This window comes from Pleurodeles waltl, chromosome 4_1 (assembly GCF_031143425.1).
Source record: "Pleurodeles waltl isolate 20211129_DDA chromosome 4_1, aPleWal1.hap1.20221129, whole genome shotgun sequence".
NCBI classification, from domain to species: domain Eukaryota; kingdom Metazoa; phylum Chordata; class Amphibia; order Caudata; family Salamandridae; genus Pleurodeles; species Pleurodeles waltl.
Window position 1 is genome coordinate 272,013,099 of NC_090442.1, and position 22,918 is coordinate 272,036,016.

At 45.4% G+C, this 22,918-nt stretch overlaps 1 protein-coding gene across 1 annotated transcript in view; it reads left to right on the forward strand.

Annotated features, from left to right (window-relative positions):
* EFCAB6 (EF-hand calcium binding domain 6) overlaps nt 1–22,918 on the forward strand; it is a 469,029-nt gene that overhangs the window by 385,713 nt on the left and 60,398 nt on the right. Inside the window, exon 24 of the mRNA XM_069228294.1 lies at nt 7,912–8,139. Within this exon, the coding sequence (XP_069084395.1) occupies nt 7,912–8,139 (228 nt within the window). The remainder of the gene's footprint in view (nt 1–7,911; nt 8,140–22,918) is intronic.

Sequence of the window (22,918 nt, forward strand, 5' to 3'; positions counted from 1 at the left end):
CTTCTTCATCTCATCAATTTCTAGGCAAAATATTTACTGATTAGATAAATCATCACGTTTCTTGAAATATTTTAAGTATACTATATATGCAGCCAAGCATAGCCTTTGTCTGCTGGATAGGTAGCCATACCAAACCAAGGTATAGAAAGAGTGAGCCTAACGTAAATCAAGTGAAAAATCAACTTTAACAATTATTACTATAAATTATTACTATAAATATTAGTTATAATAATAATGTGAATGCTGTTTCAACTATCCTATTCACTTGTGTATTTTAGGTAGCTTACACTTTTTTGAATGTGTGCTATGGTAGTGTCACAGGAAGGGGAGATAACTGCTGAGAAACATAGGAATAACGGGATAAAAGTTAGTCCAGAAACCTGACTGCTAGAGGAACGATCAACCTTGGTGTGGGAATCCGCACAGAAATGTTGTGGGAATGTTTGTGTGCAGATTCAAGGTGCAGGCCAGTTAGGATCTGTTCATTAAAAGCAGCTGTCATTGTGTTTGGCAAATCGAAAGTACCATCAACTCTTAATGGACTGGTAATGTCGATATTACTTGGCAAAACCAGATGTTCTGTGGATGTCTACCCATTTACATGCTTCACACAGGGGCGGCTCCTCCATAAGGGCGGAGGAGAGTCGCCCCCCTCCCGCCAGCAGCAGCAGCTACAAAACATTTCAAAGAAAACGATAACAAATTATGTTTATTATTGTTTTCTTTGAAATGGTATGGCCAAGGGGGTGACGTGCAGTGAGGGGGAGTGCACAGCATTCCCCTTCACTGCACGTGTATGTGTGGCCGGCTGTCTCACAGTTGCTGGGCTGGAGAGAGCCTGCACAGGCTCCCAGTCTGCCTGGGAGCGCCCTGGCTAGGCGCTCCCAGCTAATCCTGACACTGCTCTCAGCAGCGTCAGGATTGGCCGCAGGGCAGGCTAGGAGCCTGTGCCTGCACCAAGAGAAAGACGGAGGAGCAGAGTGGCGGCAAGGAGGTACTTTTTTTTTATTTTCTTATTTAATTTAATTGTTATCCCCCCACTCCATCCGTGCCGCCCCGGCTCTTTTGCACCCCATGAACCGCCACTGGCTTCACATAAATATAAAGGCCAAAAAAGACAGTCTTGTACATCCAGGTTCTGTTTACATAGACAGGAGCTTCTCTGTGGGAATTATTATTTGTGCAAGATCCTCTTAAAAATGAAGGAATGTGGTTATTAAGAACAGACAAGCATAGAAGCCAATTGGCTTATATGAAAGAAAGTGACAATATTTTGGCCAAAGCTTTCGATTTGTATCTTACCTTAATCAATGGCAGTGAGGTTCAGTAGAACAAAGCATTAACCATATTCTTCCAATAAACAGCAGGCTGTGATCAAGTCGGTAACACTGTTCTATCTAACTTACAGCTGATAGATTCAGAGTTGCAAGAAATCTTTTGTCCAAGATTAAATCTGGATCTCCTCTACTCTTATCCCCCTAACATTATGTAAAAACTGGAATTTGCATTTACAGAATCACTGCTGTTTGATTACACAAATGTTGATGGTTCTTAACGGGTGTTTGATCTAGGGCACTGTTCCTAAACCTTTTAAGAACACTATTGTGCTTTCACTACTAAAGAAGCAAGGGGAAGATCCACTAAACCCTAACAACTACTGCCCTATCTCCCTGCTACTTTACTGTGCCAAAATTCTAGGAGCTATGGTAGCAAGGTTCCAGAGATCTGGATCCACTGTAAGCAGCGTTCCAGCAAGGTTATAGCACTGAAACCGTGCTACTGTCGGTCATGGGTGATGTAGGACAGATGCGGACAGCAGCAAAGTATCTGCACTGCTGCTGTTGGACCTGTCGGCTGCCTTCAACACGGCTGACCATGTCATATTACTAGACTCTGTGGAAGTGGTCAGCCTCAACAGCCCTCCTCTGAGGTGGATGAAATCCTCTTTGGAAGATCGTGTCCAGCTCTATTATTTTTTTGCTGACAATACGCAAGTGAAATTTGGAGTCCCTCAGGGCTCATTCCTGTTACCCTACCTTAGTCCTATGGAGAATTATTGATAAAAGAGCTGGCAGAGAGAAGATGTAGACTCTACTGCTAGTCTGATAATTCTCAGATCCTACTAAGCTTAGATGAGAGAACAGGCACACAACTAGATTTTCCTGATGCGCATTTCATGCGGAACCGGTGTTTCACTTGAATCTCAAGGCTGATAAAACTGAAGTGGTTTCATTTCAAAGGCCTTAGATGGCAGTGCACTTGCACTTGTAACTAAGCGTGTCACGCAAAATGTTCCCTCTCGCTCTACCTCTTGCAAATCTTCTGAGGACTAGAAATCGGTATCATAAGGAAAGAACATGCGAACGCAGCTTTTCTGTTCAAGCGCCGTAGAACTATCTCCCATCTCAACTCCACGCTATATCGGAATATCAAGTATCAAAAATAAAAACTTGGCTATTCAGACAAGTCTATTCATTCTAAACTCCATTATTCATCGGTGCTTGCCCCCGCTTTCCCCCCATTTATGTTGCTTACAAAGTTGGTACCATCGGTGAACGCGCGCGTTATAAAGTTTTGTTAACATAGCAAATGAAAGATAGAAAGACTGGAAGTGGAGAGTGTGTGCAAGGGCATGCCAACACAGAGGGCACACTGAAGCACCTGGTACAAGACAACTCACGGACGTCAATGAGCCGGAAGTCACGGCAGCACAGAGAGGGGTGTGTCATACAAAATAATGCGTCCATTTTCTTGCGATAATGGCATTACTCCTAGTCCTACTCCCTCGCCTTCCTTTCAAACCAATGAGGCCTCCTGCCTCCCCCTAGACCCTCCCTTCCCCTTTTAAACCCCCCCCTCACCCCTACCCCCTCCTGTACAAAAACCAAGCCCAAGTAGCAACTGAGACAGTCCGTACCGGGAGGGCGGGAGGGAACGGAAAGGAAGGCGAGGGAGTAGGACTAGGAGTAATGCCATTATCGCAAGAAAATGGACGCATTACCTCCCGTCCCTCCCTCGCCTTCCTTTCAAACCAATGAGACATAGCAAGAAGCACACAGGAGACGGACACTGAGTTGCAAGAAGTTTATTATCCTGCACAAAAGCCACCAAAAACCCCACCCCTATTACTTCATAGAGGATAAGACTCAGTGACCCAATACCGACTCCAAACTACCCAAGTCCGACAGCCTATAATGCCGAACAAACGTCAAAGGAGAAGCCCAAGTGGCGGCCCTGCAAATTTCCTCTACTGAGGTCCCCTGAAGCTCCGCCACCGTAGCCGCCATACCCCTGGTAGACCGACCCTGAATCCCTTGAGGAGGAACCACCCCTTTCAAGGAATAAGCTAACAGAATCAATGATCTCACCCACCGACTCAAGGAAGCCGAGGAAGGCTTCTCCCCTTTACGGGCCAGACCGAAATTTCCAAAAAGCAAATCACCCTTGCGGAAAGGAGCCACCACACGTAGGTACTCCAGCAAAGCCCTGCGTACATTCAACGAATGCAAACGGACCTCCTCCACTGAGGAGGGATTCGGACAAAAAGAAGGAAGGATGACCTCCTGGCGAGCATGGAAAGAAGAATTGACTTTCGGGACAAAAGAAGGTACCGGAACCAGAACCACCCGATCCTGAAAAACTTTACAAAAAGGAAAAGAACAGGCCAAGGCCCCCAATTCCCCTAAACGGCGAGCCGAAGTAATGGCCACCAAAAAGAACGTCTTTAAGGAAAGATGGCGTAAATCACAGTCCCCCAGAGGTTCAAAAGGGGCATCCGTTAAAACATCCAAAACTAAAGAAAGATCCCATGAAGGAAAAGAACGTACAGGGCGAGGAAACAAATTAAGAAGCCCATGAAAAAATCTAGGCATCAAACGACCCTCATCCGGAAGGTTACGGCACGGACCTCTAAAAGCCTGAATAGCCACCCACTGTACCCACAGAGACGCCACCGACAACCCAACTGTGCACCGTCCTGCAAGAACTGCATCACCTCAAAGATAGACACCCAGGTAGGATCCAATTCCTGTCTTAAGCACCAAGAAGAAAACACCCTCCACTGCCTACCATAGGAAAGTAAAGTGGAACGCCGTCTGGAAGCCAGTAACGTAGAACTCAAAGCCACTGGAACCCCCAGGCACGTCAAACCCCAGCGTTCAACTTCCAGGCCGTCAAGTGTAACCTCCTCAATGACTCCATTGGGAGGCAGGGAAACTCCAGGGGCGACAGACAAAGAGGAAGAGGCCACATCCGCCCGGCTGCCATCAGCCGCAGTAACGGGAACCAATTCGCCCGCAGCCAATGGGGAGCAATCAGGAGAACCCTGGCCCCCAGAAGCCGCACCCTCAACAGAAAAGACCTGAGTATCTGAAACGGCGGGAACGCATGCAAAAGGCCCCTTGGCCAAGGACACGACATCCCGTCCACCTCCCAGGCTTGGGTACACCGAAACCAGGAGCAGAAGCGATCTAGCTTCACGTTTTCTGCGGACGCAAACACATCCAGCACTGGAAGACCCCAGAGCCGAACCAGATGATGAAACAGTGACTTCCGGAGGGAGAAAAGTTGAGAGGAAGGAATCACCCTGCTCAGCAGATCCGCCCGAACATTGACCACTCCCCGAATGTACGTAGCCCTGAGAGAAGGAACCCACTCCTGAGCCCACACAAAAATCTTCCTGGCCAGACTGAACAAAGCCCTTGACCTTGTCCCCACCTGTCGGTTGACATAAGCCTTGGCCACTAAGTTGTCTGTCCGAACAAGAACCGCCACTCCCTTCAGGGACACCTGGAAATGGATCAGAGCCAACAATACAGCCCTCAACTCGCGCTAATTTGACGACCGATTGGCCTCCAGCAGGGACCAGAACCCCTGAATCTGCACCGACCCCATCCAAGCACCCCATCCGGAGAGGCTGGCATCCGTAGTCACCACCGCCGGGCTCAGAGGAGACAAAGAGACCCCTACCCGAAGATGATCTGCAACTAACCACCATCTCCGCTCCCTGCGAATTAAACCGGACCCGGAACCCTGGTCCCGAGAGAACCGGACCCTGGCGCCCACCTTCTCAAGAACCATGTCATCAAGCACAGCAGATGGAAACGTGCCCAAGGGACCAGAAATATCACGGACGCCAAATTACCTTGCAGACGCAACCACAGAAGAGCACGGGGGGCAGCCTGTAACACCATTTTCCTCACCATGGACTGGAGTACACCTAACCTCTTTTCTGACACCGTCACCAAGCCAAGAAGAGTCCGAAACCGAGCCCCTAGAAAAACCAGATCCTGGGACGGAACTAAATCGGACTTTTCCCAGTTGATTAAAAACCTGTGGTTTTGCAGGATCACCAGAACTTGGGCCACCTGCCTCTGCAACAGGCCCCGCGAAGGAGCATGAATCAAGATGTCGTCCAGGTATGGATGAATAAACACCCCTTCTGAATGTAGCAACGCCACCAGGGGGGCCAGCACCTTCGTAAAAATCCAAGGAGAAGATTTGAGGCCGAAAGGTAGGACGCAAAACTGATAGTGCTCCTGATCCACAGCAAACCTCAGGAACCTCTGTGATGACCTTGCCACCGGCACGTGCAGGTAAGCATCCTGCAGATCCAGTGACACCAGAAAGTCCCCTTGACTGACCAATGGAAAGATAGTCTGAATAGACAGCATGCGTAAATGCACCGTCCTGATCCAAGCATTCACTTCCTTCAGATTGAGCACAGGTCGAAACCCCCCTGATACTTTCTGAACAAGAAATAAGACCGAATAAGTGCCCTGACCCCTTTCTTCCAGTGCAACGCGGGAAATGGCCCCTTTGACCAGCAAGTCCCGGACTCCGTCCAACAATGCCTTTCTCCTCGACCCTCCTGTAGGCAGAGGAGTGGGACGTACCCCCGAATCTGGAGGCACTACAACAAAATCGATGACATAACCATTAGCCACAATGTCCAGCACCCAGTGATCGCTGACACTCTCCTCCCAAGTTGAAAGAAAGTGTCTCAGCCTTCCCCCAACCGGCCCTATGCCAGGCCCACAGTGATTGTCAGGACACCTTCTTGAACCCACCCCGGTTCGAAGGGGCAGACTTCTTAGGGGAAAAACACGGCTGAAAACGACGTTTCCTAAAAGAAAAAGATTTGGCATCCATCTTAGGAGAAGAACGGGAATGTTTCTTCCACCCTTTTCCCGAAGCCGATCCCCCTTTATAAGGCAAGGCATGCTTCCGTTCCTTAAATGCTTTGGAAAGCATGGAAGGCAATTGATCCCCAAACAAGCTACGACCCTCAAAAGGCAGTCTCAGCAAGGCAGACTTCTCCCTCGGGTCGGCCTTCCAGGAACGCAACCAGAGGGACCTATGGGCCCCAATTAAAGCCCCAGATGCCAGAGCCGAAGTACGGACCACATCTGAAGACACATCTGCTAACAACCTGGCTTGCTGCTCCATACCAGCCAGGAGCTCCAAACATTCCGCCCCTTCCTGAACAGCCACCACCAGCTTATCAAAGTCCTGCACCAACGACTGGGCCGCATAAGCAGAATATATACCTGCCCTCAGAGCCAGATTCTCAGCCGCAAAAGCTCTCTTAAGCCCTGAATCCACCTTACGGTCCGTGGCATCCGTAGGCACACAATCCTCCGGATTGACTGCCGTCTTTCCAATCAGGGTAGCCAAAATTGAATCCAGGCGGACCGAGGAAGGCAATACCTCCTCACCCTCAAGTAAATAAAGTTTCTGCAGGAATCGTGGAACCTGAGCCTTATCCACATCCTTCCATTCACGAAACACCATATCCTTCACAGGTCCCTGAAAAGGCATGGCAAATTTAGAAGGCGTCTGATATTGAGGAAATAAGTGAGTCTGAGTTTGTAGGTTGAAACACCGGAAATCCCAAACTGTCCCGTATATGAGCCATCACATCCCACATCTCCTCCCTGGAGATATATTTACCCCCAGAGGACGTAGATGGAGCATCCCCTTCCTCACTATCGGAGGAGGACTTCCCTGCAGATGCAGGTGTATGGGCAACTTTAGACCGTCCAGTCCTGGCCATCCCCGCTTGAAGAGCCCTGGAATCAGCCACCTCGATCATCTCCTGCACCTCCTCCCTGGACATGAGGGGAGCAGCACTACCACCCTGTAACTGGGGGCCCCCAGGGGTGGAAATGCCAGCAGCACCCTCCTCCTCTGAGGAGGAAGAAGACACAATCCTTCGTCTTTTAGCCGGAGCTTTAGGCATCATCGCATCCAAAAAACACACTGCCACCAACTTTAAAATACTCCCAAATATACAGAACCCAGGACCTCCCTCAACACCTATCCACCAATCCCCACAAAGGTCAAAATAAGCATTGTCGTCAAAAATGCGGGCAGAACGCCCGTCCTACCCGCACAGAATACCAAAAAACGCTCATCGGCATCTCTCCGCGGCTCCGTGGCGCAGAAATCCGGAACTCGACGCCCCAGCCACAGAGAGCCGGCTGACCCCGTCAGCCACCTCCCGGGACGCCTCTAACAAGCAGCCCCGCCCGCTCAGTAAAGACGTGTCCGGCCAAAACACTCGTCGCGGAGCTCCGCGTCCCGAGGAGTGCCTCCAACGAAGTCCCCCAGGCCCCGCCTTGAAGGTAAGTGAAAGGGAACGTCTAGCGTGGGCTAGACAAAAAGAACAGGAGGGGGTAGGGGTGAGGAGGGGTTTAAAAGGGGAAGGGAGGGTCTAGGGGGAGGCAGGAGGCCTCATTGGTTTGAAAGGAAGGCGAGGGAGTGGGACGGGAGGTAATGTTCATTTAAAAAGTTACTAACAGCGACCAACATTTTCTAATAATCTTGAAGCTTTTGTTGCTGATTTGGTTGTTTTTAGTATGTTTTCGATATGCAGAGCCATTACTCAATGCATGTTTTTGTTTGATTTAGGCTCCCACTGATTGGCACGAGCGAGTTGAGAAGCTTGTCCAGCCTAAACACGCTTCGGAGCTGTCAATGAAGGACATTATGACGCGTATTGAGGAAGTTGTAACGGGGCGTTTTTGTACCATTGCACAAGAGTTTTTAAATACTGACTATGCAAAAATAAATGTCATTTCAAAGGAAGACTTCAGAGACATTTGCAACAGGAATTTCATGTTTCTGACAGATGACCAAGTAAGGCATAAAGAAATGAGAATATTGCGGACAAATTATGCAATTCTTACTTTTCACGAAGACAGTATATCATTTTGTGTAAATTTATCTATGTGGTTTAATGCAGCATAAGGATGTGCGATCGTGCATGCATTATTAATGGCTTGTTTCTGTTCTACGGTTCATAAAATCACATAATAAAATGTTACTGTGAGGGGGTGTGGTCTGGCCACCATAGATGGCAGCTCCGTGCACGAGCCCTAACATCTCCCATAAGCCTTGTAGTCTTGCCTGAACAAGTAGCTTCCACTTCCACTTCCACCTTGTATTGTGGGAGTCGCGAGGACCTGAGAAAGCACTCTGTTGAGCCCTGGCGACCCTTTCAGGCACAGTTTCCTCAACTGGGATGGCATCTGTTGCAGCACAAAGGCCTTGGTGGAATACCGAAGAAGAGGAGAGTTTGACATCGACCGCAGCCCGAGAGGTTGGAGACCCAGGTGTGGTTGGGGTTGCAATGTGCATCCTGCTGCCTTGCTGTTGCAGAGAATAAGGAAGAGGATTTTGCCGACTGATGTGGAGGGGAGATGGGAATTTCCTTCCCCCCTCTTTCCAATAAACTGAGCTGATGGGGTGGGAGGAGTTTCAAAGGGCCCTTGAAAGACCATCTGGTCTCATGAGCTGCTCCACAATTCAGGGGGAGGCTGCAGGGGAAGCCCAAATCAAGTGCTGGTAAAACACTGGATGACGGAATATATATTGAGACTCGCGCACCAGACCACTTTGGACATTTCAGCTAGTTTGACTTCCACCTACATGGCCCACTGAAGGGCAAGGCAAGGAGCATCAACAAAATGTATTGCAAGGGATCAGTCCTAACACATCATCGACCTCTATCACTGGTCACGGACACACAGGAGGGAAGAGTATTGACAGTCGAAGCTGCTCATGCCCTATTGCTTGTGGTACGTCAATAGGTGGGTGCTGGGCAGGCTCCACCATCACTGCCAAGGCACACAGCATCAACCTTACCAATCATCTCAATCAATAAGGGACTGTGCTGTGTCTTTCTTGTACAGGTGAACACTGTTTCCACAAACCCATGCTGGAGCAGGGTCCCTGCTGTAGCAGGGGGTGGCATCTTCTGTAGCCTCTGCGTTACCACTACTCCCTCTTGACTCAGCAGTTAGGGTGCTATTATCCTTGAGCCTGACTGCTCCCTTTGCGCTCCCTCTTGGACACTGATACAGTGGTGAAAAATATGGCAGGACTTCCACCATCCTATGGAAAAATTTACAAAGACACTGAGCCCTACCAGACCACTAACTCACAGCCAATGCCGCCATCACCAGGACCAGCAGACAGTAGAGCCACACAAACATGGTAGTCATTCTTCAGGTGATACAATAAATAAGATCATCGTTGGATAGCAAATTTGGAGAGCTGGGCTTAGATCTCTCACTGATCAATCAGGGCCTAAGCAACATGGTGTACCAGGAGAATGAAAATGAAGCAGGATTCACAGGAGTCCCAGAAATTATCCAAATTTTACAAAGTAAAGTCTCACATTTACTGATGGTTCCCAAACAACTCAAAGAAGAATTGGAGGATATGGAAGCCAGGTTTGATTGTGAAGTAACAGCATACGACTTGTGGGAATTGTGGAAGGACCCTGCCCTTACCAACTCTTCCTTAAATGGTTGCAATCCTGAGTCCCTGCAGAATAACTCTCGCTATGCTTTGTGGTGGAAAGGGACCATCACTCCTTGGCATTGAAACTCCCTCCACACCCGGCTTCTCATATTACTTGTTCTTAACTACATCAACCAGGATGCAATCCTCACTGTGACCAGACAGAAGGAGACAGTCTATCAAGAGACATCCAAAATAATGGTCATTCCAGACTACACCCTCCAGGTCCAGCAGCAACGCAGGGTGTATGCTGAAGTGAAGCAGAAACTGTAAGCTATACAAGTGAAATACATGCTTCTTTTCCCTTGGCAGATTTAGAGAAATCCAGACAAGGAAATTGTTCTTCTTTGACACATTAGACAGTACTTGGCAAAGGCTGGGCGAATGATGACTTCCAGCTCCCTGCCAAGGAGATGGGACAGACCAAATTGAGGCAGCTGTGAACCAAAGGACCATTGCAAGGCGTAGAAGGGAGTGGGGGATGCATAGCAGGCTAGTAGAAACAAGAAGCATCTGCAACGAGAGAAGAACTGACAGATGGATCAAATCCACAATCCAAACTTGCTCTCAAGCTAAACAACTGGACTAAATCTCTGAAGACACAATATTGCTTATCACATTGGGGCCAACATCCAGCTACACAGGTGATTGGAAGAGCCACCCTCACTGGTGAGGCTATTTGGTGATTACTGTTACCTAGCACTGCTTTGTTATAACATGTTATAACATGGTTTTCCAAAATTGAATTGAATGACAGGGTGAGGAGAAGTTGGGGTGAGAAATAAATTGTAAAAGAGAGTAGCATCTCATGACATGGCACATGGTACATTGGATCCTCCTCAATATTAGCATGACATTCAACATGGGTAATGCCTACAACCCCACCCCCCAAATATACAAGTGTGAATATTTTGATCACCAAGAGCAAGTGTTGCATGGTGCTACAATATGAAAAAAGCCAATCTTCAGATGCTTTGCTCATGCAAGAAATATATTTGTGTGACTCTAACTGGAAATTCCTGGACAGGTATGGTTGCTCAGGAGTCTTCAACTCCAGCTTCATACCCTCTTCTAGAGGGGTAAGAATGCATCTCCATAAATCCTTACCTCCATGATCATCATAGATCAAATGTAAACTGGACCACTGGGATGCTATATCCTAGTATAAAGAAAACTGGAGGGGTAGAACTGAATGCTGGAAAGCATCTACACCCTACCAGCCTTATCTCACGATGCACTGAACAAACTGACCATAGCACTCACCAACATCCAACCATGCACATTTTTCATTATTGGAGTCTTCAATCCTGTCATGAACAAGCAATTACATTCCTGGTACCTTAAACACTTCACAAAGTACTGCGAATCTGTGCGAATCTGGCATGCTAGATTGGTTTAAGTCATTGGACATGATAGATAAGTGCCACAAATGGCACCCTGAGGAGCAGGAGTACATACTCTCTATTATGGTTCACACAACTCCCTTTCCAGTATCAACCATTTTGTCATGTCGGCTGAATTTTAGATATGTAGCTGTGTCAGAGTTACTTCCACAAGGAATTTTCGACAGGTCATCCATAATGCATCTTCCATATAGGCAAGGTTACAATGACATGGCAGCTTAACGCATGGTGGCTTCTAGACAATGACTTTGCAGACTCGCTCACAGAGACATTAACAATTCCTATGACATCAATGTTGGCTCTATTGCCTCGATCAGTATCCTCTGAGAAGCAGTCAATGGAGTGCCATAGGCAAGGCCATGTTCCATATCAAGCGGAAGCACATCAGACGGGAGACCAGCATGGCAGACCTAGAAATTAGGGTGACAGAGATATAGAAACCGATTTCACGTTCCAGGACGGCACCAGCCGTGGAGGCAATTAGAATCTGTTCAGACACTACTGAGGGATCTAGCCCTTGAGATGGCCTGAAATATCTGGATTGTCTCCTAAAGTTGACTGTATAACTCAGGAGATAAATCCAGCAATCTCTAGTCTCAGCACCAAAAATGGTGACTTTGTATGGCGAGAACATACTGAATACATCTGCTGACTATTACAGCTCACTATATGCCTCACACACCGCCACTGGAGGACAAACGGCCTACCCAATCCTAATGACTGATCTCCCAGTTAAAGTGCTGAGCCTGGGTGGTTGCGAGGAATTTGATCCACCAATCACTACTGATCGCTGAGGCAGTCGCAGGGAAGCAGTGGCCTTTACAGTTTCCTGATGTAATTTTTAAAGAAATGTGTCTCCCTTACGAACCTCCCTCTCTTAGGTCTATTTAATGAGGCAATTCACGTAGGTTCCTTGTCAGACAACCTGCAAGGGGTAGTAATAATGCGGATCCCAAATAACTCAAATCCTCCTACAGGCCAATACTGTCCATAAACTCAGACGCCAAAATACTGGCAAAATACTAGCAAACTGTTTATTCAAAATTATCTCACACTTAAAAGACCACTATCAGTGTGGCACTAGGCAGTAGCAGGAAACTAGGCGTACACTCAGGCAATTGCATTTAGTGCATGGTAGAGGTCGAGAACCCGAAAGACCAGGCACGCTGGCCCTTAATAACTTTGAGAAAACCTTTGACTCTGTAAGTTGGCATTTCCTCTTCCAAATACTGTACACAATGAGATTCGAACTGCACATCATATGCTGCATGAAAACCCTCTACACTATCACATGGGTTACAGGAGTGATAGAATGCTATTGGATCGCTTTATGATTGACCAGTGTATGACGCAGGGATTTCCACTCTCTCTACTGCTATCTGACCTGTTGATAGACCTGTTGGCACAGTGGATAAGGAAAGATGCTCTCCTAAGAGGCTACCAGTGGACCTTAAGAAGACTGTATTTTCCTAAATGCACTCATGTTCATGCAGGACTCTCCCCCCCCCCACCCTAATCTGCAATCGATTGATGAAAATTCTAAAGCTGGATTGCATGGCGTTGGACTGTTTGTCAACTGAGACACATCCACGTTGGTGCTGGTCGGGGATTGTGTAAAAATGGAAGAATGGCAACCAAACTTCCTGTGAAGATGGGAAGCTTTAAAAACCTAGGCAGCCATATATCATCATCCCCTCAAGAAAGTTAGGAATTAAATACACACCCATTGTTGTCCAAAACTGGCGGAGATCTGCATCACTGTTCAGACTTACCACTTTACATGCGTGGCAGAAATGTGTTTCACAAAATGAGTATTCCTACCTAAATGATTGCTCACACTTCAAGCCTACCCCAACGTTATCCTGTTTAATTTTTTTTTAGACAGTTGAAATCTGATAACACGGATTATTTGTGGTGTGGAAACAACCGAGAATTTCCATTGCTAAATGTACTCTGTAGGTTTAGGAGGGGAGGGTGCAGACAAGCAACATGAAATTGTACTACTGGGCTGCGCACCTGGTCACTCTCAGCGATTGGATTCACGGAGATCGGAATGATCCCGCAAAAAATACAGAACTGTACCTCTTTCCCAGGGGTGCAACACAGGAGCATATATACAGAAAGGGGACCAAAGATTCCTTACTGGAGGTCATGAAGATCGCAATAAAGATCCAGTAAAAAGCCTTGAAGCACATAGGAAGCATTAAAAATTTATACAATTGACACTCGTGGTGGGTGGATCAATTCCCAGGGTGTGGAAGTTGGAGGGGTTTGGTAAATAGGGCTGCACTGGATTTACTTACTACCTTTGGAAATGTGGGCACACAATACATATGAAATCATTTGACTAGCTCAAGACACAGTTTGGCATAGAGAATTAGCTGTTATATTGTTTTCTCCGATTGCGGCATGCTGTGGAACAATATTAGGAAGAATTGACAAATTCAGCCCTTTAGAGTCTCTCCTGGCTTCACTATATCTTTTTACCCTCACTAGTAGGGGGACCTTGGCCTCACTGATGATGCTGAATGAGTAGAGACCAGAACAGTCCCACACGTTCTCACCCTATCATCTAAGCTCCGATTAATCTAACTTACCTACACAGACTTTACTACACCTCTGAAAGACTATGGAAGACCGGAATAAGAATTTCTCCCACATACATTCAATGTCCAACTATTAACACACTCTCTTATGTTATGTTGGACTGCCCCCATATCAAAACAATTTGGAAACACATGTGAGACTCCCTAGCAACAATACTAGGCCATTTCATCAACCTTACACCCAAGTAGGTCTTATTAGGGATACAAGAAGAATTGGTCTCTAGGGGCAATCATTTCTTAATAGGAGCTGGGATAATTGCCAACCACACCAAACATTGGGCAGACTGTCCTCATTCCTGCAAAAACTGTGTCAAAAGGATAGACTGCTCTGCACTGTTCGAGAAAGAAATTTACAAATCACACTCAAAAGATTTTGAGTGGTGTGGGGGCCTATATCTTCCACAATACACAACTCTCACTCAAGACTAGAATTTTGGCTCGGCACCCAAGATGTGCTAGGCTAGTTAGGTGGGGTGGAACACATTCATCAAACAGTGTCTGATTACGCACCAGTTGCCACCCCACTAAGCATTCCTGAGATGACACACAGAATTAGACTGTGGCAGCTGTGGCCGGAAGAACAGCTTGATAATGTTTTCATATCAGAAGTCAGGTCGTATTGTCATACTTAAAAACAAACACCAGCTCAGTAAACACTATAGGGACACTCTAGGCAGCATGTAAGGTAGTTTTTAGAGGCGAGTGTATAAGGGGCAAGGCATTCTGAAATATATACAAGGAGACATAATGAGGCTAGAATCAGAGATACTAAATTTGAAAAATAAGTTAAAAAAGGGTCCAGACCAACATGCTCTATTGCAAATTGGCACCATGTGGTTGGAATTCCAAGACACTGCAGAGGCTGAGGTGAAGTTTTTAGACAAACAGAAAGCACCCAGAAGATATGTAGAAGCGGAACACCCTGGTAGGTCCCTAGAAGGAATGCTTTGCCTCTCTTGGGCAGCCGCAGGGATAACGGAGATTAAAACAGTAGACGGGACCATACATAATAAGTCAGAGGATATTCTACACAAATTTGTAATATACTACACAACTTCTATAGAGCTAAACACGACACTCCTCTGTCACAAATACATGCTTATCTCGACAGAGCTACACTGGTCTGGCTAGAAGAACATCAGCGGGAACCGCTATGTGCCACCATCACAGGAGGTCAAAGTATGCATCACTGAACTACACAATGGTTCAGCCCCTGGGGGGGAGGGTCTTCCAGTTGAGCCCTATTCTACTGGACCTATACAATGAGGCACAAGACCTCCGCAATCTTCCTCCCACCTTGCGGGAGGCCATAATTATCACACTCCTCCTGCATGGTAAGCCTCCACACCTATGTGGGTCATATCGCATGCTCTCACTAATAAATGTGGAGACAAGAATCCTGGCTAAATTAATAGCTAAACAACTGCTCCCAATACTCCCCTTTATGATGCGTCCAGACCAGGCAGGGTTTGTGCTAAATTGACCCCCCAGTGAAAATGTATGCACACTCTTTACTCTCACCAAATCAAATTGACCTGACATTGGCTGAGGGGGCCATCTTTCTGGATGCCATCAAGGCTTTTGACTCTGTGGAATGGCAGTACCTCCTAACAGTGCTGGAGTGGATGGGAATGAACAGGCATTTGTTGCAATGGGTAAGGCCCCTATACACGAACCTCTGGGGCCAATAAGCATCAATGGGTTGTCATCCGTCTCGATCCTGATTACAAGAGGAATGCTGCAGAGTTATCCTCTGTCAACAGTCCTGTTTGCACTGGCGATGGAACCCCTTGCATGCATAATTCGACAACACCACTTCCAGAGAGTGATGTAGTTTCATACATGTAGAATGATTATAACCCTGTATGCTGACAATATTTTACTTATATTGAAGGACCCAGACAAAAATCTGGCACTGGTGATGGGGAAATTTTGGCCTTTGGGGCTAGATCAGGCTTACAAATAAACTGGGATAAGTCAGTCCTCCGATGGTTGACTGAGTCTACTGCCTGCCCCAAGTCAGACTTTCCTTTCTAATGGCAGACGAATCACACAAGATACCTTGGTATCTGATTCCATACTGATACAGAGGCCCTGGTTAGGGAAACTATGGCAGATGTATTGCCAGGCTAGAACAGCAAGTTGACAGATGGATCAAACTCCCACGAACTCCAGCAGGTACAGTGAAGATAATGAAAATGACGATCCTGCCGAGGCTGCTATAATTGTTCCAGAATCTCCCCAACCTGCTCACAAGAGTTGTTTTTTACTAACATCCCTCATGACTAGACTCGCATGGGCTTATCTGCGCAGGCCAAGTTCACCCACTACCTGATGCATGACAATCGCAACTTAGAAGGAGGGCTGGCTCCTTTCCACTCAAAACTATAATAATGCTGCGCCCTATACAATCCTGTTCCGAAATCCACACTGTGAACCACACTACCTGGTTATAATCCTCCTTAGCCACATATACAGGCAGTACAGGCATGTACTCTCACCACAGTCCATTCATGTGACGAAGATGAGGGACTTTGTAAATTCTAAGTTCCTCTCCTTTGGGGAGTTTTTGTTCAAGAGCCGACCCTGCTCAATGCAGGCACCATTATGCAATAAACTCCTTATTACAGTACACAACATTTTCCCCTCCTTCCCGGATGAGCTTAAGGAGTGGCTGCTCCTGACGATGATAGTGACAAACCCCAGCCTGCTTACTCATTACCAGGATCTATAACATCACTCCAATAAACCTCCTCACCCCCAATACAAAACATAAATGGGAAGTTGAACTAGGGTTTGACATTCTGCTTGCAACCTGGACATGCAGTTTTAAACAGACTAAACAAGTCTCATCCAGTAGCAACTTACATCTTCTGCATCTTAAATTCATACATAGGACATACTACACCCCGTGTTCCTGGCCAGACATGGCTTAACTACCGATACGAAATGCTGGAGATGTGGTGCCCCAGATGCAAACTTGTTGCATCTTGCGTGGGAGTGCGCAACAATCCAAGCCTCTTGGATCACACTGAAACAAGAGATCAACAGCATTGCCTGCACCAACATCACAAATGGACAACCTTACATTGGGCTCCTGGGCTGCTCTGGGTTAACGTTGACAAGCAACCATACATAGCTCTATATCAAGGAGGGGGAACATACACATGTTGAAAATGCAATAAAGAATTCAATAAAGAAGATAACATTTGAAAGTTCACCTCTGCGAAGACACTACAGAGAAGGTTATGTAGCCGTGCGGCAAATTGTTTTGTGGTTTAAAAAATCTAAAACGGATCTATTTTGGCTAAGAAGCAAAACATTAGACATTAGAATAGGTGCAACTCCAACAAAGTATATCACCCTGAGAACACCAGAGAAAGCCGTCAAAGCCGTGAAGCAGATTTGTGGCACTCTCATGTTATGGTGGTGTCTCTCAAGGGCAGAGCACATGTTCGCGTGACCTTCCTGGCTGCAGTGTAAACATCCAGTTTTGGGTTTATGTGCCTGGAAGTGAACTGACTTATAGGATAAGTCACTGTGTAGTTGCAAAAGGTATTGTAACTGAACTACTGTCACTCTGCCAATTAAGTTTATTAAGTTCTTAAGCTCCTAGCTCTCTGACCTGCACTTATGCTGATTGGTTGTGGATTGGAATGTGTTTTTTTAATTTGGCTAATTTTTTTAGTCTTTTAGTCACAGCGACTAGGAATTATTTTATTCATTGGCAATAGCGTAATGTATCTTGGGCCCTTGTGCAGTGACAGAATAGGCCCCCCTGACTGCTCTTTGAAATATAAAATACAGCAATAATCAGGGCTCAGTTGGCTCATCAGGCCTTTGTGTCCCGCTGCACCTATTGAGGCTACGCCCCTGTTCATTAGTTGTTTCTGTTGTAACCTCATGTCAACTCGGTTAAGCATTTACTTTAGTTGTTCTCACCACTTTGGAATAGTACTTCTTACTCTGTTGGCCATCGCAGGTGGACTACTCCATTCAACCTACCCACCATTTTACATCTACATGATCCTGCCTGGTCGCAGATGTGTGCTCCAGTTTTATGGTCACGTGCCGCACACGTAAGCAACTGATAAGGGCCATTTGTTGTAAGTCCTATGGTCTTATGGGTCATGCAACACATATCATACATCTCTTGTAACTGAACACATTCAGATAAGGAACGTACAGCAAATTAAAAATCTGTTCATGAAGGGTTTATGAACACGAATTAAACATGGTAGGAAACCATCTTAATGCCTGGAGACACCACACGTCACAGGTGGGGTGTTTGAACATTGTCCAGCTTCACACAACACCATCAGACTGACAGGAAAAAATGCCAACAATTCTTCAAATTACCCCCAACTGTCCCCCAACCCAATCATCATGGCCTCCAACCAATCCAAAAGAACTAATTAATCAAGGGTATAAAAAAAGAAGATTGACCAATAGAATATAAGTGGCCACTGATGCACAATTTCCAGGCTATTGTTTTAAATGTCTTCTGATGTTTATTCTGTGTCCCTCTAAGGTTTAAATCCAGACTTCTGGTCATACAGTATGTTCTAAGATCCTATGTAATGCTGTAATTGCACAGTAGCCTTATTCTGGAGGATTTGTAACAGCTAAAGAATATTTGAGGTATGCTGATAAAGCAAACATAATACAGAATGCAGGCTGTTTTGGCAAAAGAGACAATCCAGACTTATTTCTGGTAAAATGGATTCTTGTCATTGCTGAAGGGGCCATCCATTAATCTAGTGAAAAGCAAGGGCAAGAACATGACATTGTTATTTCATTTTGACATGTGGGCACCATTCTGACCATCAGCATCTGCATTTTTAACTGCTGAATATCTTAAATATGCCCTTGTAAGGAAGTGAAACAGAACGGTGGCTCCAAGTAAAAGAATGATCAACCTTTAAAACCTTTTGTGGCATCCACAAAGCACTCAGCGTTCAGTCAGCTTAATACCTAGCCAGATTGTTTGTTCCACCCTGGAGCTGGTCAGGCAATTAATTGGTACCTATTAGATATCTGACCAATTCAATACACAAAATTTGTAAGCCTATCCTTCCATATCCATGACTCGCTATACAACTCCCTACCACTTTAGCTTAGACTGGAAAAAGAATACCTTAAATTCAGATCTTTAAAGACCCACTTCTGGCATTTAGTTAGTCCATTTATTTCTCTATAGAAATGTTGTCTTTTCATCCATCCATTCTGCCATTTACATACCTATCATCAGACTTGCCTCAGGCAATTGAGGATTCTTACACTTATTCAAGGGTTTGTCCCTATTGTAATCATATTCATGAGGAGATCCAATGACAGACCCCATTACTGCTGGATGTCTAATTGGTTCTTGCAGATGTAAATAGGTGGTGATGAACTACTTCAGCCCAAGCCCCACAAGACAAGTCTACCATATGTGGTTTGTATTGCTTCCCAAAAATAGCAGACAAAAAAGTAAAATAATGGTACCAAGAGAAGCAGAGCAGAGGGCAGCACAGAGACCTTACATAGCTGTATTGCTTAAGTTGTTCCATGAAGAATGGTAGATTGTGATGGGATCACTGCCTTAAGCTATTCTGCTGCTCAGTGAGAAGTCTGTGTAGGCTGTGCCATAAGACAAATATGCTGATATCATGAGGCACTAGTATTGAAGCAGCTCCATTGTGGGATCTCTGTTTTTTCTTATGTAGAGATATATTTCTCTAGCATTGGATTTTTCATAGATTCACCTTCTTGAATTATTTCTTGCTGTCATGCAGGGAACCCCCGGCAAACAATGTTAACATACTAGGGTACCAGTGCAGTCAATAACACTGAATTAGCCATGGTCTACTTACATCCTCCCCACATCGTTATGTTTGCCCACACTTCAGCCAATCTGCTTCTAGCACCCTTGACCTTTCCCCTGATAGAGGCTTCCAACTGCCAGATGTTGTACTGCATGTAAACTCTGATGAACCCTTTGATGAGCTGTTTACATGAGTAGTATTTTCTCAACATCTGAAGTATATTTTCTTAACCATTCTTGTTAATGGAGAAAACATCTCTTTTCAAGGCTTGTAAAGTCTGTTGCCAAGGAAGATCTATGTCAATGACCCACATACCAAATGCCCCTACTGCCTCCATCCTAGTCAACCTTACAAAATGTGATTTAAGCAAGACATTTCTACTAAGGCTTTGAAAGATGGAGAAAGAAGGCTGGCTGTGGCAATTTTGGAGAATAAATTTGAAGCATCCACCGCTGGAGTACAAACAAAGATTGCCTCAAAGCAGTCCAAGATCAATACTTACAAGATATCTAAAAGACCCTATGACCCTGCCTGTAAGGTTCAAACAGTTGAGCGGCTGCTGCCCTATGCTACCAAACAAGATTAAAGTAATGTGCCAAGAAGGTATATTTAGAGGTCAGCAAACTTAGATGCCAACGAGGGCATTGCCCCCAGGTTCTGAGGTGCAACAGAGGAAATCAGAAATTTCTTCACAGGGAACCCAGTCAGGTACCTGCATGTCGACAACAGAACTGACATGAAATCAATGAAGGAATCCTCTTCATTTTCTACTATGGGGAAGACTCCCAGGAAACTGTCAGGTATGTCATCAGTGGTACAGTACCATCCTACAGACAACTGCCGTCAACAATTACTGTAACTCCGTCAACAACACTTCCTTTCATGGGCCTGGCAGCACCATTAACAAAGCTGCCAATGAAGAGACAATCACCCTTGAAGGCTTTAACATTGTTGACAAAGAGATGTCCCTCATCAACAAGTAGTCCAGATGACATAGGCAAGATCCATGCCCTTCTAAAAAAGGTCTACCACCATTTTAGCTTCCCAACCTTGACAGTAGAAACATCATGTTCTTTCCTTGATTTTAAGGTGAAATCAGAGAGGAGTGCAAGATCTATTTCCATTTTGGATCATTTATTGAAAGAAGTTCTGATTATGATACAGAATACTACTACAGCTACAGTTAATCTTTCATGAATTGAAAAAAATATAAAGCTACAACTGTTGCTCCAGTGTGCATTCTGATTAAGGTTAAGGCAGGATTTCTCATCTCTGCAGCTGATCAGCACATGCCAACAAATCAGTCAATGTTTTTCACATTTCCCACAGATAAAGAAGGTTGTAAAGGGGTAAGAGGGTGAATGTTCTGGCAGCAGGTGCTGTCAAGATTGCTGACGAATCGGCAGTAGCGTCTACATTTGATCACCAACTAAGGAGTGGTGTAGTACTATTTCTTAACAAGCTGCCGGAGGAAGATCAAATGAAGGCAAAAGCCACCCTGAAGGATAGAGAACAAGCCTTGGCAACTCTAATAGATGGTGCTTTGGACTTCTTTGTGTGCATTTCATCAGATTGGACAACAGTAATGAGGAGTTATGGGTGGTTGAAGAGCATTTTCTTTGAACTGGTAGACCAATCAGAGTCAAGAACATGCCATATGATGGCCAAACTGTGTTTGGAAAAAAGCTAAATGAGGCCCTTCAATCCATAAACACTGATGGTAAAACTGGTGTACTGCAGACCAGACTGATTTTAAGAGTTACAGATGTCAGAACCAAAGCTCCTTTCTACAACTCTATTTTTTTTAATGAAAACAGGTAATATGGGACTATGGAGAGCAGCCCTTATATTCAAGGCAGCAAAGACAGCAGTGCAGACAATCCGAATAGCAAGGTCGACACCGAAGATGTAACCAATTCTTAAAAACAAACAAGAGAAATAGGGCCTACGTTCCTCATGTCCACCTCCTCCTCTTGACTCTGCCAGTGAGAGGCACGATGAGTTACATCGTAAAGGACTGGCAGAAGATAATACGGATAAGGGGGTGTTGAACATTGTCAAACATAGTCGTAGCCTGGAATTCCTCAGAACACACAATCTCTTTGTCTGAGAAAAGAGAAACACAAACATTTAAAGGAGCTGTGCCCAGAGGCTGTTGAACTATTACCAAAAGGAGCCACTGAAGTGCCAGCATGGGAAAAGAATCTAGTTTTTACTTGAAATTCTATCTTATATTGAAAGAATCAGGTGAATATGGACATGTTATGGACTTAAGGAACCTCAACAAATAGAGCAAGAAGCAGAGCTTTTGCATTTCTGTGCTCCAGGAAATCTCCTTAAGGTAGGAGAATTGTTTATAGATTTGTAGTTTGCCTACCTCAGTATGTTAATTCATGCCAGGCACAGGAAGTCCCTTTGTTTCATGACTTCAGGTCGGCATTACCAATTCAAGGTGCTTGTATTTGTCCAAAAACTCCCTTGAGTGTTTACAAAGTGTATGGCTCTAGTAGGACCTTTTCTAAGAAGACAATGCTGTGCAATATATCCTTACATAGCCTATTGGAAGCCCTGGATGGACCCAGAAAGTCAATAGCAACACTTGCAAGCGTGGAATAAGCTATCAACATGACAAAATCATTCTATTTTCAGCCAAAGATTTGGTGTTTCTAGCAATCAGGATTTGCACGAAAGTGAGAATGGTATCCACATCTTTAGAAAGGGGCAACATATTAATGTTTCTGGTGTCTGTCCTGATACCAAAGCACAGCGCTACATTAACTACTGTCAAGGTCATTCTTCAGATTGTCCTCTTGCATACTGCTGCTGCCTCAATGTTGTGCCTTAATGAAAGGGATCCAAAAAGAGTTGATCATTCATTGGCAAAATGTAAATGGGAACTGGGGCGATGCTGTACAGATGAAAAATGCCCTTCACTGGTAGCTAAGGAAAGAAAACTTCTTCGGGGTCCACCCTTGTTGCCTTTCTAGCCTTAAGTGTTTCAAAGATCAAACCCTTCCCTTTTGGGATGTCGGCAGTCTGGATTTGCATACCAAATGTCTGTAGTACAAAAGAGAATCACAGCTACACATCAGTATTCTGGAACTCAGAGCTGCCAGGTTGGCTCTCAAAGCCTTCCTTCACTCAGTACAAGACTCTTAGGTCATGATTTGTACTACCAACATGTGTCCCATTTGAAAGCCTAAAGAGCAAAATCACTTCTGTTATTGAAAGAAGCTTAGAGTGTATGGATGAGAGCTGTCAATAACAGTTTGGACCCGAGCAGAACACGTTCTAG